The 18,366-nt window shown below is 35.6% G+C and overlaps 1 protein-coding gene across 1 annotated transcript; it reads left to right on the top strand.

Annotated features, from left to right (window-relative positions):
* Window positions 1–12,367: 12,367 nt before the first annotated feature.
* Window positions 12,368–17,872, top strand: LOC100233047 (probable serine acetyltransferase 2). The gene is made up of 10 exons (XM_003631859.4): window positions 12,368–12,980; window positions 13,638–13,835; window positions 13,940–13,999; window positions 14,341–14,436; window positions 14,557–14,581; window positions 14,923–15,017; window positions 15,939–16,105; window positions 16,224–16,297; window positions 16,910–16,957; window positions 17,527–17,872. The coding sequence occupies exons 1-10, from the start codon at window positions 12,786–12,788 to the stop codon at window positions 17,562–17,564; spliced, it is 996 nt and encodes a 331-aa protein (XP_003631907.1). The 5' UTR covers window positions 12,368–12,785; the 3' UTR covers window positions 17,565–17,872.
* The last annotated feature ends 494 nt before the right edge of the window (window positions 17,873–18,366 follow it).

Below are 18,366 nucleotides of genomic sequence, written 5' to 3' on the forward strand. Positions count from 1 at the left end.
CTACAATAGACATTAAATGCCTTGATTGACCCAACCATTACAAAACTAAAACACCAGTCTTTATGACTCATCAAGGTGAGCCAATAATCATTGACATTAAATACAATAACGTTCAATCAAACACAATCAAAGGCACCATTAAAGCACCTGAAAAGGCATTATAGTTAAGCAAAAATAAATAGTTGTCCTTGACCATAAGAAAGATATATTGCAATTTTTTTCAGAACACTTTTTTTTTGCTCAAGTCTTTTCTTTCTGACTTAAGTTTCAAAGGAGCGTACTCAAAAAACCCATCCGGACATTCATATATATAGGTGAATCGTCGTCTAGACATTAGAGGCTAATCGGACATTCCTTGTTGGTCATACACCAATACTAAGCTCATTGTCCTAAATTGTTCATTCCAAAATTTCATATGTTGAAATCCACTAGTAACTCAATAGATGCGAACAAAAATGATAGGTCTCAACAAATATTCAAACGATAAAGTGAGCTGTTTTCTCTTCAGGTGAGAAAGTACCACAAACTTTTGATAACAAATGATTACCTCATTTAATTTATAAACTTCGACTGCTTAAATAAGCAAAGCCATGTACAAATAAACTGAAATAAAAGGAAATGAGAAACCAACAACTGGACGCAAACACACGTAAAACAACTCGTGCAAATAAACGTAAAACAGAACATAACTGCATGAAATAAAAGTGACGTAAATAACACAACTACTGAAGACCCATTCACAACTAAAGACCTAGTCCTACTCTCCACTTTCCATGTGCTTAAATGGTTCCGTCTACTACCTGCTACGTTGCATGCATGTTGCATGCAACAATCTTTCATGTACAGGCTCAACCCAAATATTTGGGATTCAGCTTATGGCCCCTCCTGGATCATCGTGGCTTATCAATACATCTCCCAAGAAGCGGATACTTATTCTCAAGGTCCAGACTCGGTAAACATCTCCCGTAGCGTGATTGTTGGCTCCCACGTCGCTTCATCGGCTATAAGATGTTTCCATTTTACTAATCTTTCTTTGACAAGTTGTGTTCCTTGCTTGATCCAATGGTAGTCTAAAATAGTTTGTGGCTCCAAAATTACTACCCATTCGTCAGTGAATGGTGGTAACTCGACTCGTTTGGTCTCAGGCATCTCCCCGTTGACCGCCTTGTTGACCTAGTATTGTTTAAGCAGTGATACGTGAAACACCGGGTGAATGCGTGCCTCTTTGGTAGTTGTAATTTGTATGTGACAGGACCGATTTTCTCTAGAATTTGGTAGGGTCCATAAAACGGCTAGCAAGTTTCTAGTGGACCCGTTTGAAGACCGTTTGCTAACAATATGGATGTAGCTTCAAAAACACCCAGTCACTGATGCTGAACGTAATGTCTCTTCTCTTTTGATCTACCAACTACTTCATTCGGTTCATCGATCTTTCTAAGTTGGCCTTCAGTTGTCGTAGCAATTCATCTCGGCTCATGAGTTATTGGTCGACTTCATGTACTAGTGAAATGCCAACATTATACGTCGTAATGAAGGGTGGTAACCTTCCATACAGAGCCTAAAATGGGTCATCCCTATCGAAATATGGTATGTTGTGTTATACCAATATTCAACCCAAGGTAAGTAGGAACACCATTTTTGTGGCCACTGATGAACGAAACACCATAGATATTGTTTGATGCAACGATTGATGACTTCCGTCTAGCCATCCGTTTGCGGGTGGTATGCAGAACTAAGCTACAATTTGGTGCCCGACATCCTGAAAAATTCTTGCTAGAAGTTGCTGATGAAGATCGTGTCTCGATCGCTAACAATGGACTTGGGCATCCTGTGGAGCTTGATAACACCTTCCACAAATTTTGTTGCCACATTTTTTGCAGTAAAAGGATGACGGAAAGTAAGAAACTTTGCGGACTTACTAAACCTATCGACAACCACCATGATGGTATCCCTTCCTTGCGAGACCGGTAATCCTTCAATAAAATCTAAGGTGATGTCGTCCCATACTTGGCACGGAATCGACAATGGCTGAAGAAGCCCATTTGAAGTCAATGTCTCAATTTTTATCTTCTAGCAAACGTCACACCCCTTGACATAGTTTTGCACTGCTCTATGCATCCCAGGCCAATAAAATTGTTGTCCCGGCTTCTTGAATGTACGTAAGAAGCCCGAATGACCCCCCACATTGGTGTCATGCATTTCGTGTAGCAGTTTAGCCCTTAAAGGTGCATCATTCGGAACGATGACCCTCCCCTTGTATAGTAGTAGCCCTTGACGCCATGTATATGATCCCTCAGGTTGTTCTGTGGCCGCACGACCCATTGATTGAATGTATTGGTCATCATTTGAAGCTTTTTTAATTTCTTCCCATAAACTAACCTGCGGAAAGAAAATATAGTGAAGAATGGGACTACCTTGCTTGCGTGAAAGAGCATCAGCTGTAGAGTTTTCACAACCCGGTTGGTAAATAATTTCGTAGTCGTAGCCCAAGAGCTTAGCAACCCATTTTTGTTGCTCCAGGGTTGCTATTCTATGTTCTAGGAAATACTTGAGACTATGTTGGTCGGTCTGAATATAGAATTTTTACCTAGCAGGTACGACCGCCACATGCGTATGGCTTCGACGATAGCTAACATCTCCTTAGCGTATGTCGACCAAGATTTCTTGGTCACTCCAAACGCTCGACTCATGTACGCCACTGGTTTTCCTTGCTGGGTCAGGACCGCCCCAATTTCTTCCCTAAATGCATCCATTTCGATAGTGAAGGCCTTGTTGAAGTTAAGCATGGCCAATGAAGGAGTGGTCTTCATGGCTTGTGATAAAACAAAGGCTATGAATAATTAAGAAAAATACCCAAAAGGGGGGGTGAATTGGGTTTTTCAAAATATTTTTCCACACAATAATATATGCACAAAATAAATAAAGGAAAGGATAAAGTTAGAGAATTCAAACTCGGGTTTATAGTGGTTCGGCACTTCCTTGCCTACGTCCACTCTCCTCAATCTCCTAACCAAGTGAGGGTTCCACTAACTTGAAGCTTCAATCAAGCTTTCAATCTTCTTACACTTGGATTCCGACTCCAATGGGCTCTTACACAATCTCTTCAAGATTTGAACCACTTGAAGGCTTTCACACTCAGTTTACACAAAGATGAAACTCTCAACCTAGCTTAAGAATGGCTTAAGTACAAGAGAAAGCTAGGATGATTTACAAGAGTGCACTAAGAATATGCAAGTGATGGTTTAATGCACTAAGAAAGAAATGAGAGCTTTTTGATCAAGAACAGGTAGGTAGGCTTTGAATGCAATTGTTCTCTTGGTCATGAATGAAATGGAGCTCTCAATTTATAGGTTTCTAAGCTCGGAAGTCAAAAACAGCAAAAGGCAACCTCGTCCGGTCGAGCTAGGAGTTGACCTGTTCACTAGCCGTTGGAGCATTTAATGCATGACAGGTTATCGTTGCCTCAACCTGACCTCGACCAGTAAAGGAATCACTTCGACCAAGAAGAGAAGGCTACTGCGAGAGAGAGAAGGTTTTTAACCTTCCTCGACCGGACGACCTCAGCCGGTCGACCGGTTGGCCTTGGCCTCGACCGGTTGAGCCTTTTGGCCCCGAAAACCTATCCTTTTTTATTTCTTTCTTTTCCAATACTTAGGCAAGGTCTTTAGGTGAGTTAATATGCCACTTTTGAATCAATTTGCCTAAGGTATGTTTGATAAAACTCGGGTTTTAAATAAAATCAAGTTTTAAAGAATAAACCGAGTTTTCTAAGATACATGAAAAGGTATGAACATCCTAAATGCACTCATGCTATCATCTTACATTCATTTCCTATGATCTCAAGTCTTCCAAGCGTCTCGATCTTGTATCCATTTGGTCCTTTGATGAATTTTCGAGTTTATACCTGAGATTCTTAAACATTAAACCAATTAGTTACTTAACCATGGTTTGTTATCATCAAAACCCGATTAGGAGAACCCTTGGGCTAACAGCTTGTTTGAGAGCAAGGAAAGCGGCTTCAGCTTCCTCATGCCATCCGAATTGGCTTTTTTTTAGAAGATTGGTGAGTGAAGAAGTTATAATGCCATAGTTCTGGAAGAACTTCTGGTAATACCCTATCAAACCTAAAAACCCACATAGTTCCGAAATGTTAATAGGCCAAGAGCAAGCTGCCATAGCAGCAATCTTACTTTCGTCCACCTTGAAGCCTTGGATAGTGAAAATGTACCCCAGATATTCCAATTCTTGTTGCCCAAATGCACACTTGCTAGATTTGACAAAGAATTGGTGTTGCCTCAATATTTCAAAGGTCTGTTTTACATGAACTAAATGTGTGTCCCAATTGGAACTATAGATCAAAATGTCATCAAAGAAAACTAATATAAATTTACGGAGATGATAACGGAAGATAGAGTTCATGATAGCTTGAAGTGTAAAGGGTGCATTACATAGGCCAAATGACATAACCAAGTATTCATAATGCCCATTATGTGTTCGGAAAGTAGTTGTAGGGACATCACGTGGATTTAGTCGTACCTAATGGTATCCTGTTCTTAGATCTAGCTTAGTAAAGTAGGACGCACCATAGAGTTTGTCCAACATATCCTCAACTGTGGGGATTGGAAATCGGTCTTTAATGGTTGCGACATTAAGTACGCGGTTATATGTGCAAAAATGCCAATTCCCATTTTATTTTTTTTCACCAACAAAACGGGTGATGAAAAAAGGCTAGTGGTGGGTCGAACAAGCCCTGATCTCAGCATATCTTGGACTTGTTTCTCTATCTCGTTCTTTTGATAATGTCTGTAAGGCTGAACATTAATCGACTCAGTTCTTTCTTTAAGAGTGATGTTGTGGTCAACCTCTCATGTTGGTGGTAAGCTCATGGGCTCTATGAACAGATCAGAAAATTCTTGCAATATTTCCTACATGCTTGGATGAATATTCCCTTATGGTTCCGTTTGAGCGACCTGGGAAACATAATACAAACAACGCTTGGTTTGGGCAAAATTTCCTTGGATAACTCCTTTAATAATGCTGCTCGGATGTCTTGCCCGTCGATACCAAGCAATCTTCTGGTATGGTTTTCCCACAAAAATTCCATGGTCAAATGTTTCCAGTCGCAAACCACAGAGCCAAGTAACTCGAGCCATTAAATCCCCAACACTACGTCCAACCCTGTGAAAGGTAAGGAGTAAAGAGTTAAGGAAAAAAAGTGCCCTAAAAATTCACTTGTACCTCCTCAAACCGCCCCTGGCATCTGACATGTTCTCCATTGGCAACCCAAACGGTGAAGATTTCTGTTGGCACCACCGGTAATCGCAGCAAGTTGGCCAGATGCTCACTAATAAAATTGTGAGTCGACCCACTATCGATCAATATAATGACGTCGTGGGCATTGATTCTGACAGCTATTTGCATGGTCTTGGGCGCAGACCATCCTGTTAATGCATGCAACTTAATCTCTGGTTCGCGAAGCTCCTCCTGGTTTTCTCCCACATGTTGTTCTTTGGTGACGTCGTCGCAAATAACGTTGTTGTCGTCCTCGTGTCCCTCCAACATGAGTATCCGAGGCCCTTGACATTATGTCATGCGGTAAAACATTCATTACAAAACATAAACCTTGGAATTGTCGCCGCTGCATTTCCTCCCAACTCAATCGTCAAACCGAGACGACAGGTGCTATGGCTGCTGCTCGATTTGCTAGTGGAAGAGCTAGGGGAGCTCACATGGTGGTGCAGGTCGTGTGAACCTCCTCTGTCTCACTAGTTGGTCATTTCTCATCCTCACGAAGCGGATAACATCTTTTAATGTCTGCAGTTGAAACAGGCGGATCTCGTCCAAAATCTCTGTCCTTAAACCACCCATGAATGGTCCCACAAGAGCCTTTTGCGTCCAACCTTTGACTAGATTGCCTAATTGTCCAAATTCCCGCTGGTATTCATGCAGGGAGCCCGTTTGCCTGATTCGTGAAAGAGCTTCGTTAAAATCTTCGCAATCCAAAGGCCCAAAGCGCGTTCATAGTTCATCTTCAAAATTTGCCCATGAGAGGACTCGTCTTTCCTCTTGGAATGTCCTGTGGATCCATTGCCACCACTGGTTAGCCTCTCCTTCCAAGTGGTAAGAGGCTAAAGAAACTTTCTAGGCTTTGAGAGTATTCTAAAATTCAAAAAATTGGTTCACACAATTGAACCATTCAATCGGGTCATCTTCGGAGAATCGAGGAAACTCCAGTTTCTTCGTTTTGGAGGATACAACAAGTCGTCTCCCATTGTGGCCTTCCTGGTTTGGATTACCATGGTTTGGAGGCTCCTGGTTTGCAAGGAGTACATCAGAGAGACGGTTGAGAGTTTCTTCCAAATGTCGTAGTCTGTCCGCCATGCCGAGCTCCATCCAGTGTAGCCCATCTTGCACTTCACCGAACCCAACCTCCCACTGTTCAATACGCTATTGGTTCCCATAATAACCTAGCTCTAATACCAATGATAGGTCCCAGCAAATATTCAAACGATAAAGTGAATTGTTTTCTCTTCGGGTGAGAAAGTACCACAAGCTTTTGATAACAAATGATTACCTCTTTTAATTAATAAACTTCGACTACTTAAATAAGCAAAGCCACGTACAAATAAACCGAAATAAAAGGAAACGAGAAACCAAAAGCTGGACCCAAACACACGTAAAACAACTTGTGCAAATACATGTAAAACATAACATAATTGCATGAAATAAAAGTGGCGTAAATAATGCAACTACTAAAGACCCATTACTCAACTACCGAAGACCCATTCGCAATTGAAGACCCAATCCTGTTCTCCACTTTCCACGTGCTTAAATGGTTCTATCTACTGCCTGCTACTTTGCATGTATGCTGCATGTAACGATCTTTCACATACAGGCTCAACCCAAATATTTGGGATTCGGCTTATGGCCCCTCTTGGATCGTCATGGTTTATAAAAAACACATAGAAAATTTAGTAATTATACACATTATGATAATTAGCATTATAATTCAAACAAACTAATAGAAATTCCCACAAAATTTGTACTCAATTCCAATCTTAACCCCAACCCACACATTTCAATAATAATAATAATAATAATAATAATAATATTTTTCCTAAATTTTATTTAACCAAAAAAGCTTCTATACTTCCTACAAGATCTCATTTTCCTATAAACGTGTTTATCTTACATCTTATAAGTGTGTTGCATCGTTAACCCAACCAAGACATTGTAGGTAAATAGCATTGATTAAAACTCAAGCTCTGATGGTTACCCTAAAGTTGAGTTGAAGATGAATTGAAGAAAGAACATGTTGAAGGTCTATTTGAGTTTTTATTAACCCTAAATGGTTTAGGTACCATTGTAGTCTTACAAAGCAATCTAGATGTTTTATTAAATTTTTGGTTTCCAGTACACAACATTTTTCTATTTTAAATAAAAATAGGCTTGTAGAATCTCCTACTTTACCCCCTCCAAGCTTAACCCTACTTTCCTTTCTTCTCCTTTTTTTTTCCTGTACTCTTCTCCTCTCCCAACATTTTCTTCCCATCTTTCCTAATTCAAATTAAAAAAAAAAAAAAAAAAAGATCATACCTAATTGCAAACATATAGGATTTACTCCATTTTTTTTCAAGTAAATCATGTCATATTTTATTCCAATTTTTTTCTAAAATTAAAAATATGATTTACTCCATCATGTTTGAGAAAAAGCATTACTCTTCATGGTTCTTTAAAATGCAAACAAAATGTTAGAAAATATGGGGCTTGGCTTATACTTCAGATTTTATCCAAACACCATAGGTTAGGTATATAAGCCAACTAAAGGCTCTTGTCCTTCTCCTTTACAAAAAGGACATAATGGTATGGGGATACATTAGACAATATTTAGGAAAGAGATTAATGTAATATTCACAAAAGGTTAGTGTAATTTACCTAAAAAGAAAATGTAATTTAGGTGAAAATATATATACTTGATTTCCCTCATATGTATCATTTTCTAATACATTAAAAGGAATGGAAGGGAAAAAAAATGGGGGAAATTATGAAGTACCCCATTAGAGCTATCCCTAATGTAATGGGTAGCATGTGCAACCCACCATTCCAAGGCCATCATTCATTTTGATGGATCAACCTCTCCTTGTATAGAAAGAAATTGTAGAGTAAAGAAATGGTAAATGAGTAGTCTTAAATGGAAGAAACAAATTTGAAGTTGTTATAAGAGGTAATTGAATGCCAAAGTTACAAATAATTATAATGATATTTTTTTAAAATAAAAATCAAATCGATGTATCATCAAATTTTAAGGGTATTTAAAAAAATTCTATTTTAAGATTGTCACATCAAAATGATTCTATTCAAGTACAAATGTGTACCGACCCACTCTCAACCGTGTAAATATTATCCGCTTTGAACTCAAAGGAATCCTCATGACTTTAAAACACGTCTATAGGGTTATGAAGAGTCCATACTTATATAGCGTCAAGAATTTTCCTCTTATCCGATGTGGGAGTTACTCTTTTTCTCACCTTCATTTGTACTTGAATAGAATCATTTTGATGTGACAATCTAAAAATAGAATTTTTTAAAGTCAACAAATGATGTTGAAGTGAGTTTAGTGAAAAAAATAATCGTTTAAAAAAAAAAGTCACATCTAAGTTGTCTTTTAGAATATTCACTTATCAGGTCTTTCAACCATGTAAACTTTCATTTTCTTATTTTTTTAAATATTTTTTTTTGTTTTAGAACCACAATTACTAACTATAATTTTAGCTTTAAGTTTAAAACTATAATCACTAACAAGTAATTTTTAAAATCATAATTGATGATTGTAATTTTAATCTTAAAGCTAAAACCACAATCATTGAGCTCGATTTTAAAACAAAAAAAAACAAAATGGTACATATGTATTACTTAGACAAATATTTTCAACACAAATTTAGATTTAGAGTTTTTTTTTTCAAAAAACAAAGTGGTACTTCTACCGAAAACTCTGTTAAAGTGCTATTATTTAATAAATGTAAAATGTTAAAAGGTTTGGGTCTAAATTGTATTGGGAGAATTACCCTTAAGGGTAGGCTGGGGAAAAAATGACCAATGAGGGTGGGTAAATTTGATAATTATTGTAAAGGGTAGGGTAAAATTATGATAATTCCTTCAAAGGCCTTATTTTGTTTAAATGCCAATACTACCCTTAATAAGTGAAAAGCAACAGAAAATAAAAAAGAGTTTATTCTCCCTTTCTTTAACCTACCTGGAGCCGAGTTGTAGAAGAAAAAGGGAAAAGGAAAAAGGTGCGCACTTCAGGTCATTCTCTGCAACCGATACACAAAACTTGTTTTTTTTTTTTTTTGTGAATCTAGCAAGAAATCCATTAAAGGTCAGTTTTTTTTTTTTTTTAATACAAAAAAAAAGTCAGTTTATGGAAAAATAAATAAATAATTTAAAAATCGGATTGAATGAAGGAAAAGTTAATAATTTTAACAATGTAGTTGTAAGATATTAGATCTGAAATATTAAATGAGGTTTTGAGAAAGAAATTACATTTTTTTTTAAATGTTATTTAAATTTATTATTTTGAATTTTTTTATATTATTTAGGTCATATTGAAGGTTTTTATTTTTAATTTATTTTCTGGGTGGGTTGTTTGATATGATTATTATTGATTTCCATTGAAAAGGTTTACACTTTAGTTTTGTTGTTAAGACTTTTTGACATGATTGAAGAAAAAATGTTCTCAGTTGTTTCATGCTTGTTTGGGACCACTTTGTTTGTGTATTTATAAACATATTTGGATTGTCATTGAAAACTGAAATCCCCTTTGTACGAGACCACTTTGTCTTTTATTATGAATTTGTTAAAGAGTTAAGATCACTATATTTTTGTTATAAATTTGTTACCTTTTTGTATAAGTATTATTTTGGTATGATGAGTCGAATGCCTAGTAGTTTGAAGGTTATGTAAAAGAACCATTATTTCAGTTATAAAGTATAAGTACAATACAAATGCAATATAGTTACAATGAAAAAATATTAACATTATGATACATTACAATATACCAAAATGACAAAATATTGAATTATTTTTTACTGAATTGGCATTTCTAGGCTATCATGTTGTATTCCTATCATAAAGCATCCTTGCAAGCCAAAATTATAAAAAAAAAACAACAACAAAAATACACTATTGTAATTTCAATACATGAAGTTGTTAATGATAATCCAATGATGGATAAAAAAAATCTATAAAATTAATTTTTTTTATATAAAAATATAGAGGTATAATAAAAATACAGTACAATTACAATACAAATACAATAACATTACGATACATTACGATAAAGTAAAATTTTGAAAATGTCAAATTTCTTATGAAACTGGGCAATTATGGGTTCTTTGGCATATCCCTAACATGTATAATATACAACAAATATTGTTATTTATTATATAAAATATGGCTCAATTGATTATAATTTTCATTTGTATTCGTTGTAAAATTTTCATTGATTGTAATATTGTGAAATAGTTGTTGATGATAATCCAATGATGGATAAAAAAAATCTATAAAATTAATTTTTTTTATATAAAAATATAGAGGTATAATAAAAATACATTACAATTACAATACAAATACAATAACATTGCGATACATTATGATAAGGTAAAATTTTGAAAATGTCAAATTTCTTATGAAACTGGGCAATTATGGGTTCTTTGGCATATCCCTAACATGTATAATATACAACAAATATTGTTATTTATTATATAAAATATGTCTCTCAATTGATTATAATTTTCATTTGTTTATTTTGTATTCGTTGTAAAATTTTCATTGATTGTAATATTGTGAAATAGTTGTTGATGATAATCCAATGATGGATAAAAAAAAAAATCTATAAAATTAATTTTTTTTATATAAAAATATAGAGGTATAATAAAAATACATTACAATTACAATACAAATACAATAACATTACGATACATTACGATAAGGTAAAATTTTGAAAATGTCAAATTTCTTATGAAACTGTGCAATTATGGGTTCTTTGGCATATCCCTAACATGTATAATATACAACAAATATTGTTATTTATTATATAAAATATGTCTTTCAATTTATTATAATTTTCATTTGTTTATTTTGTATTCGTTGTAAAATTTTCATTGATTGTAATATTGTGAAATAGATTGATTTGATTGTCGGTGAAAGAAGACGTACTTCTGAATTGGTAAATGGACTTGGAAAATTCCATTTATGGCTACCTTCATGAAGGAGGGGAGATTGTACCTAAGGAGGATAAACAAATACAATACAAGGGTGGACAACAAAAAGGCATGTACAATACAAATACCTTGTCCTGTACAAAAGAGTATATAATATAATATTAAGAAAAATTCATGATCATAAAAAAAATATATATATATATTTTATTCACCACAATATAATACATTTGCAATTGCACGAGAAATTCCACGGTTACTCCATAATTGCATAAACTTCATTACAAATATGCCACAATCCGTTCTGCAAATACTAATTAAGGAAATTATAAGTCAATTGGGTATCAAATTAGTAAATTTATAACCTGATTTGCTTTCCATAGGGTATCAAATTAGTCAATTGGGTATCAAATTAGTGGAATAAAAATCTTCCATTTCAATTTGTCTCCAAAAATATATCACCCCTCACACAAGCAAAATCAAATCAACCTTTTCAATTGACCATACTGCTTCCACCAACCAAGTCAGTCCAAAAAAAGAGAAAAAAAGCCAACCCAAAAAAAAGAAAATCAAATCATACTTTTCAATTTACTGTAAATGCAATTTTATATTATAATGTGTCACCAAAGGTTCAAAGACAAGGGTTCTGACAGGGGTGGTTTTGGAGGTGGAGGCGGAGGTGATTCAGACAGGGGTGGTTTTGGAGGTAGGGGCCGTGGAAGGAGGGATCAAAGTGGTGGCTGGAACAACAGAAGCAATTTTGGTGAGAATAATAAGTCCTTTGAATGGAACAAAGAGTCAAACAATAATGGGGAAGGGTGGAAAGGTCATGATGGTGATGTCAGTTGGGGCCAAGGAGGTGGTGATAAGGGGCCAAGGAATTGGAATTCTGGGACTGGCAGAACTAGCAATCAATTGAGGGTAAATTAGTCTAATAAAAATATAAGGCCTTCAAAAGAATTATCAAATTTATCCACCATTTTCAGTCATTTTTTCCCCCAGCCTACCCTTAACTGTAATTCTCCCAATTGTATTTAAGTAATAAAAATAAAAAATAAAAATAAAAAGGGGGAAAGGGCAAAAAAGAAAAAAAAAAGTTCATGGAGTATCCCATAAGAGTTAAAGCTATGAAGACTGAAATGAAATAGCATTTGAGTAGCATGAGAAAACCTCACCAGTCATTGTGACAGATACCCATCAATGTATGGAAAGAAACGGTGAAAATTAAAGCTAAGATTTTGGAAGGTAGCAAATGGAATCGGAATGCACGGAATGGAAGGACCAACAACATGCGTTTGCACTTCGCACCGGCCCAATTTCCTTTTAAAAAACGTTAAGCTACGAGGCAGTGGCGGACTATCTAACAGTGGGAATATATTCGCACCTCCACCTCTAGCGCCACCGGGAGACATGCAGCTCCACTACTCTCCACTGCCTATCTCCACCTCCCTCCCCTTCATTTTTCACTTTCTGCAACCCTACATGCTTTGATCAGCTTCTTTCACCAGTCATATGTAATTGGCTTTCTCTTCTTGTTCCTTTTTTTTCTTTTGTTTTCGATTTAGCATGCCTCTTCTCCAGGGAGAAACGCCGGATTTTTCTGCTTCCAAATCCATGGAGTATCGAATGGAGAAGTTGTTTCCTGTTTATGCCATGGGTCTCTCCAAGGCCAACGTGGGGGGAGATGTTTCGCTTGAAATTTTGGATTCTATTGTGGGTGACCCGATCTGGGACGCTGTGAGGGAGGAGGCCAAGTTGGAGGTACTCTTCTTCGTCTTTTGTCGATTCTTTGGAGTTGTTCAGGTGGTTCTGATGATGGGGTTTTGATATTTCAAGATTTTTCTTTTTCGATTTTTCAGTTGTTTCGAAGGTTTGGCTATGTCAATTTCGTCTTCAGATTACATTTTTTGGTTTAATTTAGTTTCTCTATTTGATAATCATATACTAGTCGAATAAATCACTGGCCGCCGTATTCCTCACCAAATATAGTAGAGACTCATTTCATGGTATCAGAGTAGGAGTGTGGAACCCATTTCCATCACCATCTGATTGCATTTGTGTCGCACAAAAAGGCTGAATTCTTGAATGGGTTCTATAGTACTGTAGAAATTTTGATTAGTATTATATAAAAGTAGCTGATTTGAATACAATCTTTTTCTTTCTTCTTCAGGGAGCTTAAAATTTTGTGTGCTTTCTGGTGTTCTGTATAAATTGCTCACAGTGTCTTTTGTTGTTTTGTGGTTCCATGAGCATGGGCACATTGGCTACAGGGGGCATTTTGTTGTTTATTTTATTGGTTTTGGGTACTTAGAACATCAGGTGGTGGTGTCGGGGTGTTGGGCTGGAAGAGAATTTCGTTTGGAAGAATAATTTGTTATCTGATCTTGACATATTTGTTGCTACCATGCAATGTTTCAGGCGGAGAAGGAGCCAATTCTAAGTAGCTTCTTGTATGCCAGTATTTTGTCCCATGACTGTTTAGAGCAAGCATTGGCATTTGTTCTTGCAAATCGACTTCATAACCTGACACTCTTGGCAACACAATTGATGGATATAATTGGTAAGGTGATACTGAATGATAGGGATATTCAACGTGCAATTCGCCTAGATATGCAGGTAATTTCATTGACATCCAAAACTATGAGCACCATCTTGGCAGTAGAATCTGTGCTTGGTATCATGGGAAGAATTTTAAATGTATGAAAATGTTCCTTTCACAGGCATTTAAAGATAGAGATCCTTCTTGTTTGTCGCATTGCTCGGTTTTGTTGTATCTTAAGGTACTATTTATTTTATTTTTCTTTCTGTACTAATTAATTTATAGCATTATGATTGATCTTCTCGGAGAATATACTTTTTATTTTACTCAGTTTCTTATTGTTTAGGGCCAATGCTTTGCTATACCTGAAGGTAGTCAGTTACCCACCCAAAAGAAAAAGAACATTAAAACATCAATACAGTTTCTAGATACAAATGATGCAGTCAAAAGAAGCACGATAGTTGCTCCTATTTATTCAATTTATCATTATCAGTAGCTATAAGTTGTTTGAATTTATCATCATACTACTGGAGGTCTACCTTTCGTGGATCTAATACATGCAATTTATTTAATCTTTTTCAGGGTTATCATTCTCTGCAATCATATCGAGTAGCACATGCCTTATGGAACCATGGGCGTAAAGAGTTGGCATTAGCATTACAAAGTCGGATCAGTGAGGTAGTCTCTTATTTGAAAATCTTTGAATCTGGAGCAGCATTATGACCATATTATATGGATTTGTGCCTTTCCTATTTCTCCTTTTAATCTGGTAACCTTTATTTATTTATTTTTGTCTAGGTTTTTGGAGTTGACATCCATCCAGGTATGTATTTGCTCAAATTTGTTTTATTGGATAGATATCCCATTTACAATTTGTAGCATATTTTTCATTAAGTTTATTGTAGGAGCGAGCAGCAACATTCCTTGTAAAAGGGATGTAACTTTTGAGAAACCTATGGTGAAATCAACTTAAATGTGTTTACAGCTTACCTGGTACTTAGATATGATTCTTGTTTCAATGAACAGTTGCTGCCATTGCAAGTCTGGAACGATCTTTTTTAACTTGTTGGTTTGTAGCTATGCGAGATGACAAAGGTTTCCTGGATGATATCCACTATGAGATGAAATTTTTCCTTTTTAATTAAATTTGGTGATTCTGTACAGCTGCACAAATTGGAGAGGAAATACTTCTGGATCATGCAACAGGCGTGGTTATAGGTGAAACTGCTGTTGTAGGAAATAGAGTTTCATTAATGCAGGTAATTTGGCTTCTATCTTCCTGCCCTTGGGGCCTGGCTCAAGTGATAACAGTTAGGGAGGGTTTATAGGAGGTTCCATGTTCAAAATGTCAATGGGGACAAAAATTTACCCATTCAAAAAAAAAATGTGGCTTCTGTCTTCCTATCTTTCACCGTTATCTGATTGGTCTCATGTCAACTACCAAGTAGTTATCTGGAAACACATTAATAAACTTCCCCTGCACACCTCTCTCTTTTTCTAACAAATAAACTCTTTAAGTATCCTATAGAAGCCGTGGACAAAGAATCACTAAATCAAAGTTCAAATTCTGGTTTTTAGGAACATCTTGATTCATGACTTCTGTATATACATACATGCCAACCATGGGGTTGATTACCAAACCATTTAGGTTATTATTCTGATTAAGTTATAAATTGTGGAGTTTTTTCCTATGAAACACAGGCTTTCAAACTTGGGATCTTATGGTCAGTCTTAGATATAGTCCTGGGTTGAGCACATTTTCATCAAAGAATTCATGTGGATGATCCTGGACATGTGGGATACAAGGCTTGATGTAGTTCAGTTGGTGCTAACAATTATGGACTCATTCTTTCGTCATTTTTTTTCCCATTATGTTTCTTATTCTTATTTTTATTTTTTCCTTTTGTTTTTATTAATTATAAATCCAAACTCAATTCTTCACCAAAAATTAAATATTTCTGAATGCATTTTGATGTGTTCTGGATGGCTATAGATAGGACTTTAGCCCAATAAAGCTTGATATACATTGTTTGGCTACTACTACTTAACAACTTGAGTTTTTTAATTAATTAGTAGCTTAACACCCATATACACTTCAAGTTTCCAATGCAATGAATTAATTGAAGCAGTTACACATGCTATGGAACATTTCCTATGAAGAATTGCATTTTGTTTGACAGGGAGTAACTTTAGGAGGAAGTGGAAAAGAAATCGGTGATCGTCATCCAAAAGTTGCTCAAGGAGCACTAATTGGAGCTAGTGCGACTATACTTGGGAATATAAAAATAGGTGAAGGTGCCATGATAGCTGCTGGTTCCCTTGTATTAAAAGATGTTCCACCTCATAGGTAAAAAAGGATATATTCTGAATTACTGATGGAATAATGTGTTTGCTATCATCAAATGTTTATGGAACCAATGGGCAAAATGATATAAGTGTGACATTTCTTTTTTTTGGTTCCCAAGCATGGTGGCAGGAATACCGGCAAGGTTGATTGGACATGTACATGAGCAAGATCCATCTCTAACTATGAAGCATGGTACGTCTAAATATCAACATGCACATCATGCATTTTTGCAAAATCATTTCATCCACATCTAAGTGGAAATTTTGCATTTGTTTCCTGCTGATTGAACAGTAAATATTTATTGTGTTTGCATCTGGGAATTAAGAAGGCACTTGTCATTATATGACCCTAAACCATATGGACTAGTCAAAACCATCCAAGCATGTTGTGCCACTTATCTAGGGCAAGCATTCCAATGTGTAGAATCTGAAGAACCCATCCCTTGGGAATCAATTGCCTTTATGCCAAGCACATCTAAGTGAATCATTTGTTGGATGATTATATTGGGCTTTTCTAGCATATCTCCTGAGCACAAAATCAAAACTTATTAAGTGAGCACTGTACTTGGGACTCAAGAATTATGTTAGAATTCATAGTTGGCACAACAAAGTGGCTAGTGGGAAATAAATTTTCTAGGTGAACTAATATGGGTTTGATGTCCTGACACCCTACATTTACAGCATGGGTTTGTATCTTATGTTTTCTGAAGTGTTATTTCAAAGTTCTACAAGTGACCATTTTAGGATTGGGCTTACTTCTTGGAGTCTTCCATAGCATTCTGATGCTTGTTACTTGAATGTGCAGATGCCACCAAAGACTACTTTGAACATGCTATGGATGGACAATCTACTGGTAAGTTTTCTTAAGGACAAACTAGAATGACTTTATACTCTAAAGACCTTTTTTTGTCCCTCCTCAGACCTTAGTTTTCTTATGCTGATATTTCTAGTTGTTAATTTTCTTTGCCTAAAAGCCTATTCAAAACACTAAAAAAGTGGGATTAGATGCATTCATTTTTCCCAATATAACTGTGGTTTTAATTGATTCTTTCACTAGACAGGCAAGAACAGACATAGTTTCTAAGATTCAATATCTGTCGGTATTAGTTCTATCCTATACAATTGACCAAATAATGCCCACAACCAAACTCTTGCTTCTTGAGCAGCATATCCTGTCTCATACAGGATTCCAATATTACATCAAAATGTGTTTCATTTGTAAAAATTTCTTGGTTGGAAAGGGGAAAATTGCAGCAATGTGAAAATGGTATTTCTTCGGCAGCCCCCAACACCACCTTATTTGCTGTGTTTTGGTGATTAACTAGATATATATAACCGGACTTTCATTTCACAACACTCCTGCTGATTTTTTTTTCCCTACCAATATTTTTCCTCAATTAAACCAGTGTGGATTATTTGCAGGGGCTATGGATGCGACAAGAAATGACAAAGAAACTTAAAAGAGTCATGCAGCAGGGGAATCTGGTGTCTTGTGACCTGCATGTCAAATGCAAACACTCTCTTCAGTAGCTAGGAACCTGTTTTTTTCCCTTTTTTTTTGTGGTTGTTGTTGGCTTTTTCATGTTCTTGTAATCTTCATATCAACTAAAAGAACCCGCAGAAAAATGTAGTGAATGTGGGAATGATCGATCGTGTAGTCGTTGTATACGGTTTATGTTGAACTAGCTGTATGAATTTCATTGTAATTTAGTTCTATGTTGAACTAGCTGTATGAATTTCATTGTAATTTAGTTCAATGTTTCACAAATGAATCAGTTTCAGCAAAAGAATATCAAATTAAACTTTGTATTTATTTTTAGTAGAAGCAAGAAAATTACGTAAAAGCAGGCAACTGAAAAGCAGCTAACTTATTAGCGATTAGTTTAGTAGTGATTTTAGAAAACACTTTTAATATTTTTAATACTTGAAAAATTTTATTATTCAAGTATCAGAAAGATTAGAAATACTTCTTAAAATTACTACAAAATAGACTCTTATTAGCTTCCCTAAAAATAATTGAAATAATCTCATTGGCAAAATAGATGGTTTAATATGCAATTGAGAACTTAACCATATGATGAAAGGCAAAACAAAATAATCTCCAGTAGAGAGAAACCAGACTTCCAAACAAAAAGCCAGGAAATTAAGGACAGTTCAGAGGAATTGGGCTCTTAACTAATGGGCTGGGTCCGGACACACTAAAGGATTGGCGAATGAGCAAAGTTTAAAATATCCAAATATATATATGCCTGTATACTTTCG

Source organism: Vitis vinifera, chromosome 4, assembly GCF_030704535.1.
Source record: "Vitis vinifera cultivar Pinot Noir 40024 chromosome 4, ASM3070453v1".
NCBI classification, from domain to species: Eukaryota; Viridiplantae; Streptophyta; class Magnoliopsida; order Vitales; family Vitaceae; genus Vitis; species Vitis vinifera.

What these genes read in the sequence shown, in the direction of transcription:
- LOC100233047 (XM_003631859.4), top strand. Translation starts at nt 12,786, where the DNA reads ATGCCTCTTCTCCAGGGAGAAACGCCGGATTTTTCTGCTTCCAAATCC. An exon ending in GGGAGGAGGCCAAGTTGGAG is followed by an intron (nt 12,981 to 13,637) that starts GTACTCTTCTTC and finishes GCAATGTTTCAG; the next exon opens with GCGGAGAAGGAGCCAATTCT. An exon ending in TGGAGTTGACATCCATCCAG is followed by an intron (nt 14,582 to 14,922) that starts GTATGTATTTGC and finishes GATTCTGTACAG; the next exon opens with CTGCACAAATTGGAGAGGAA.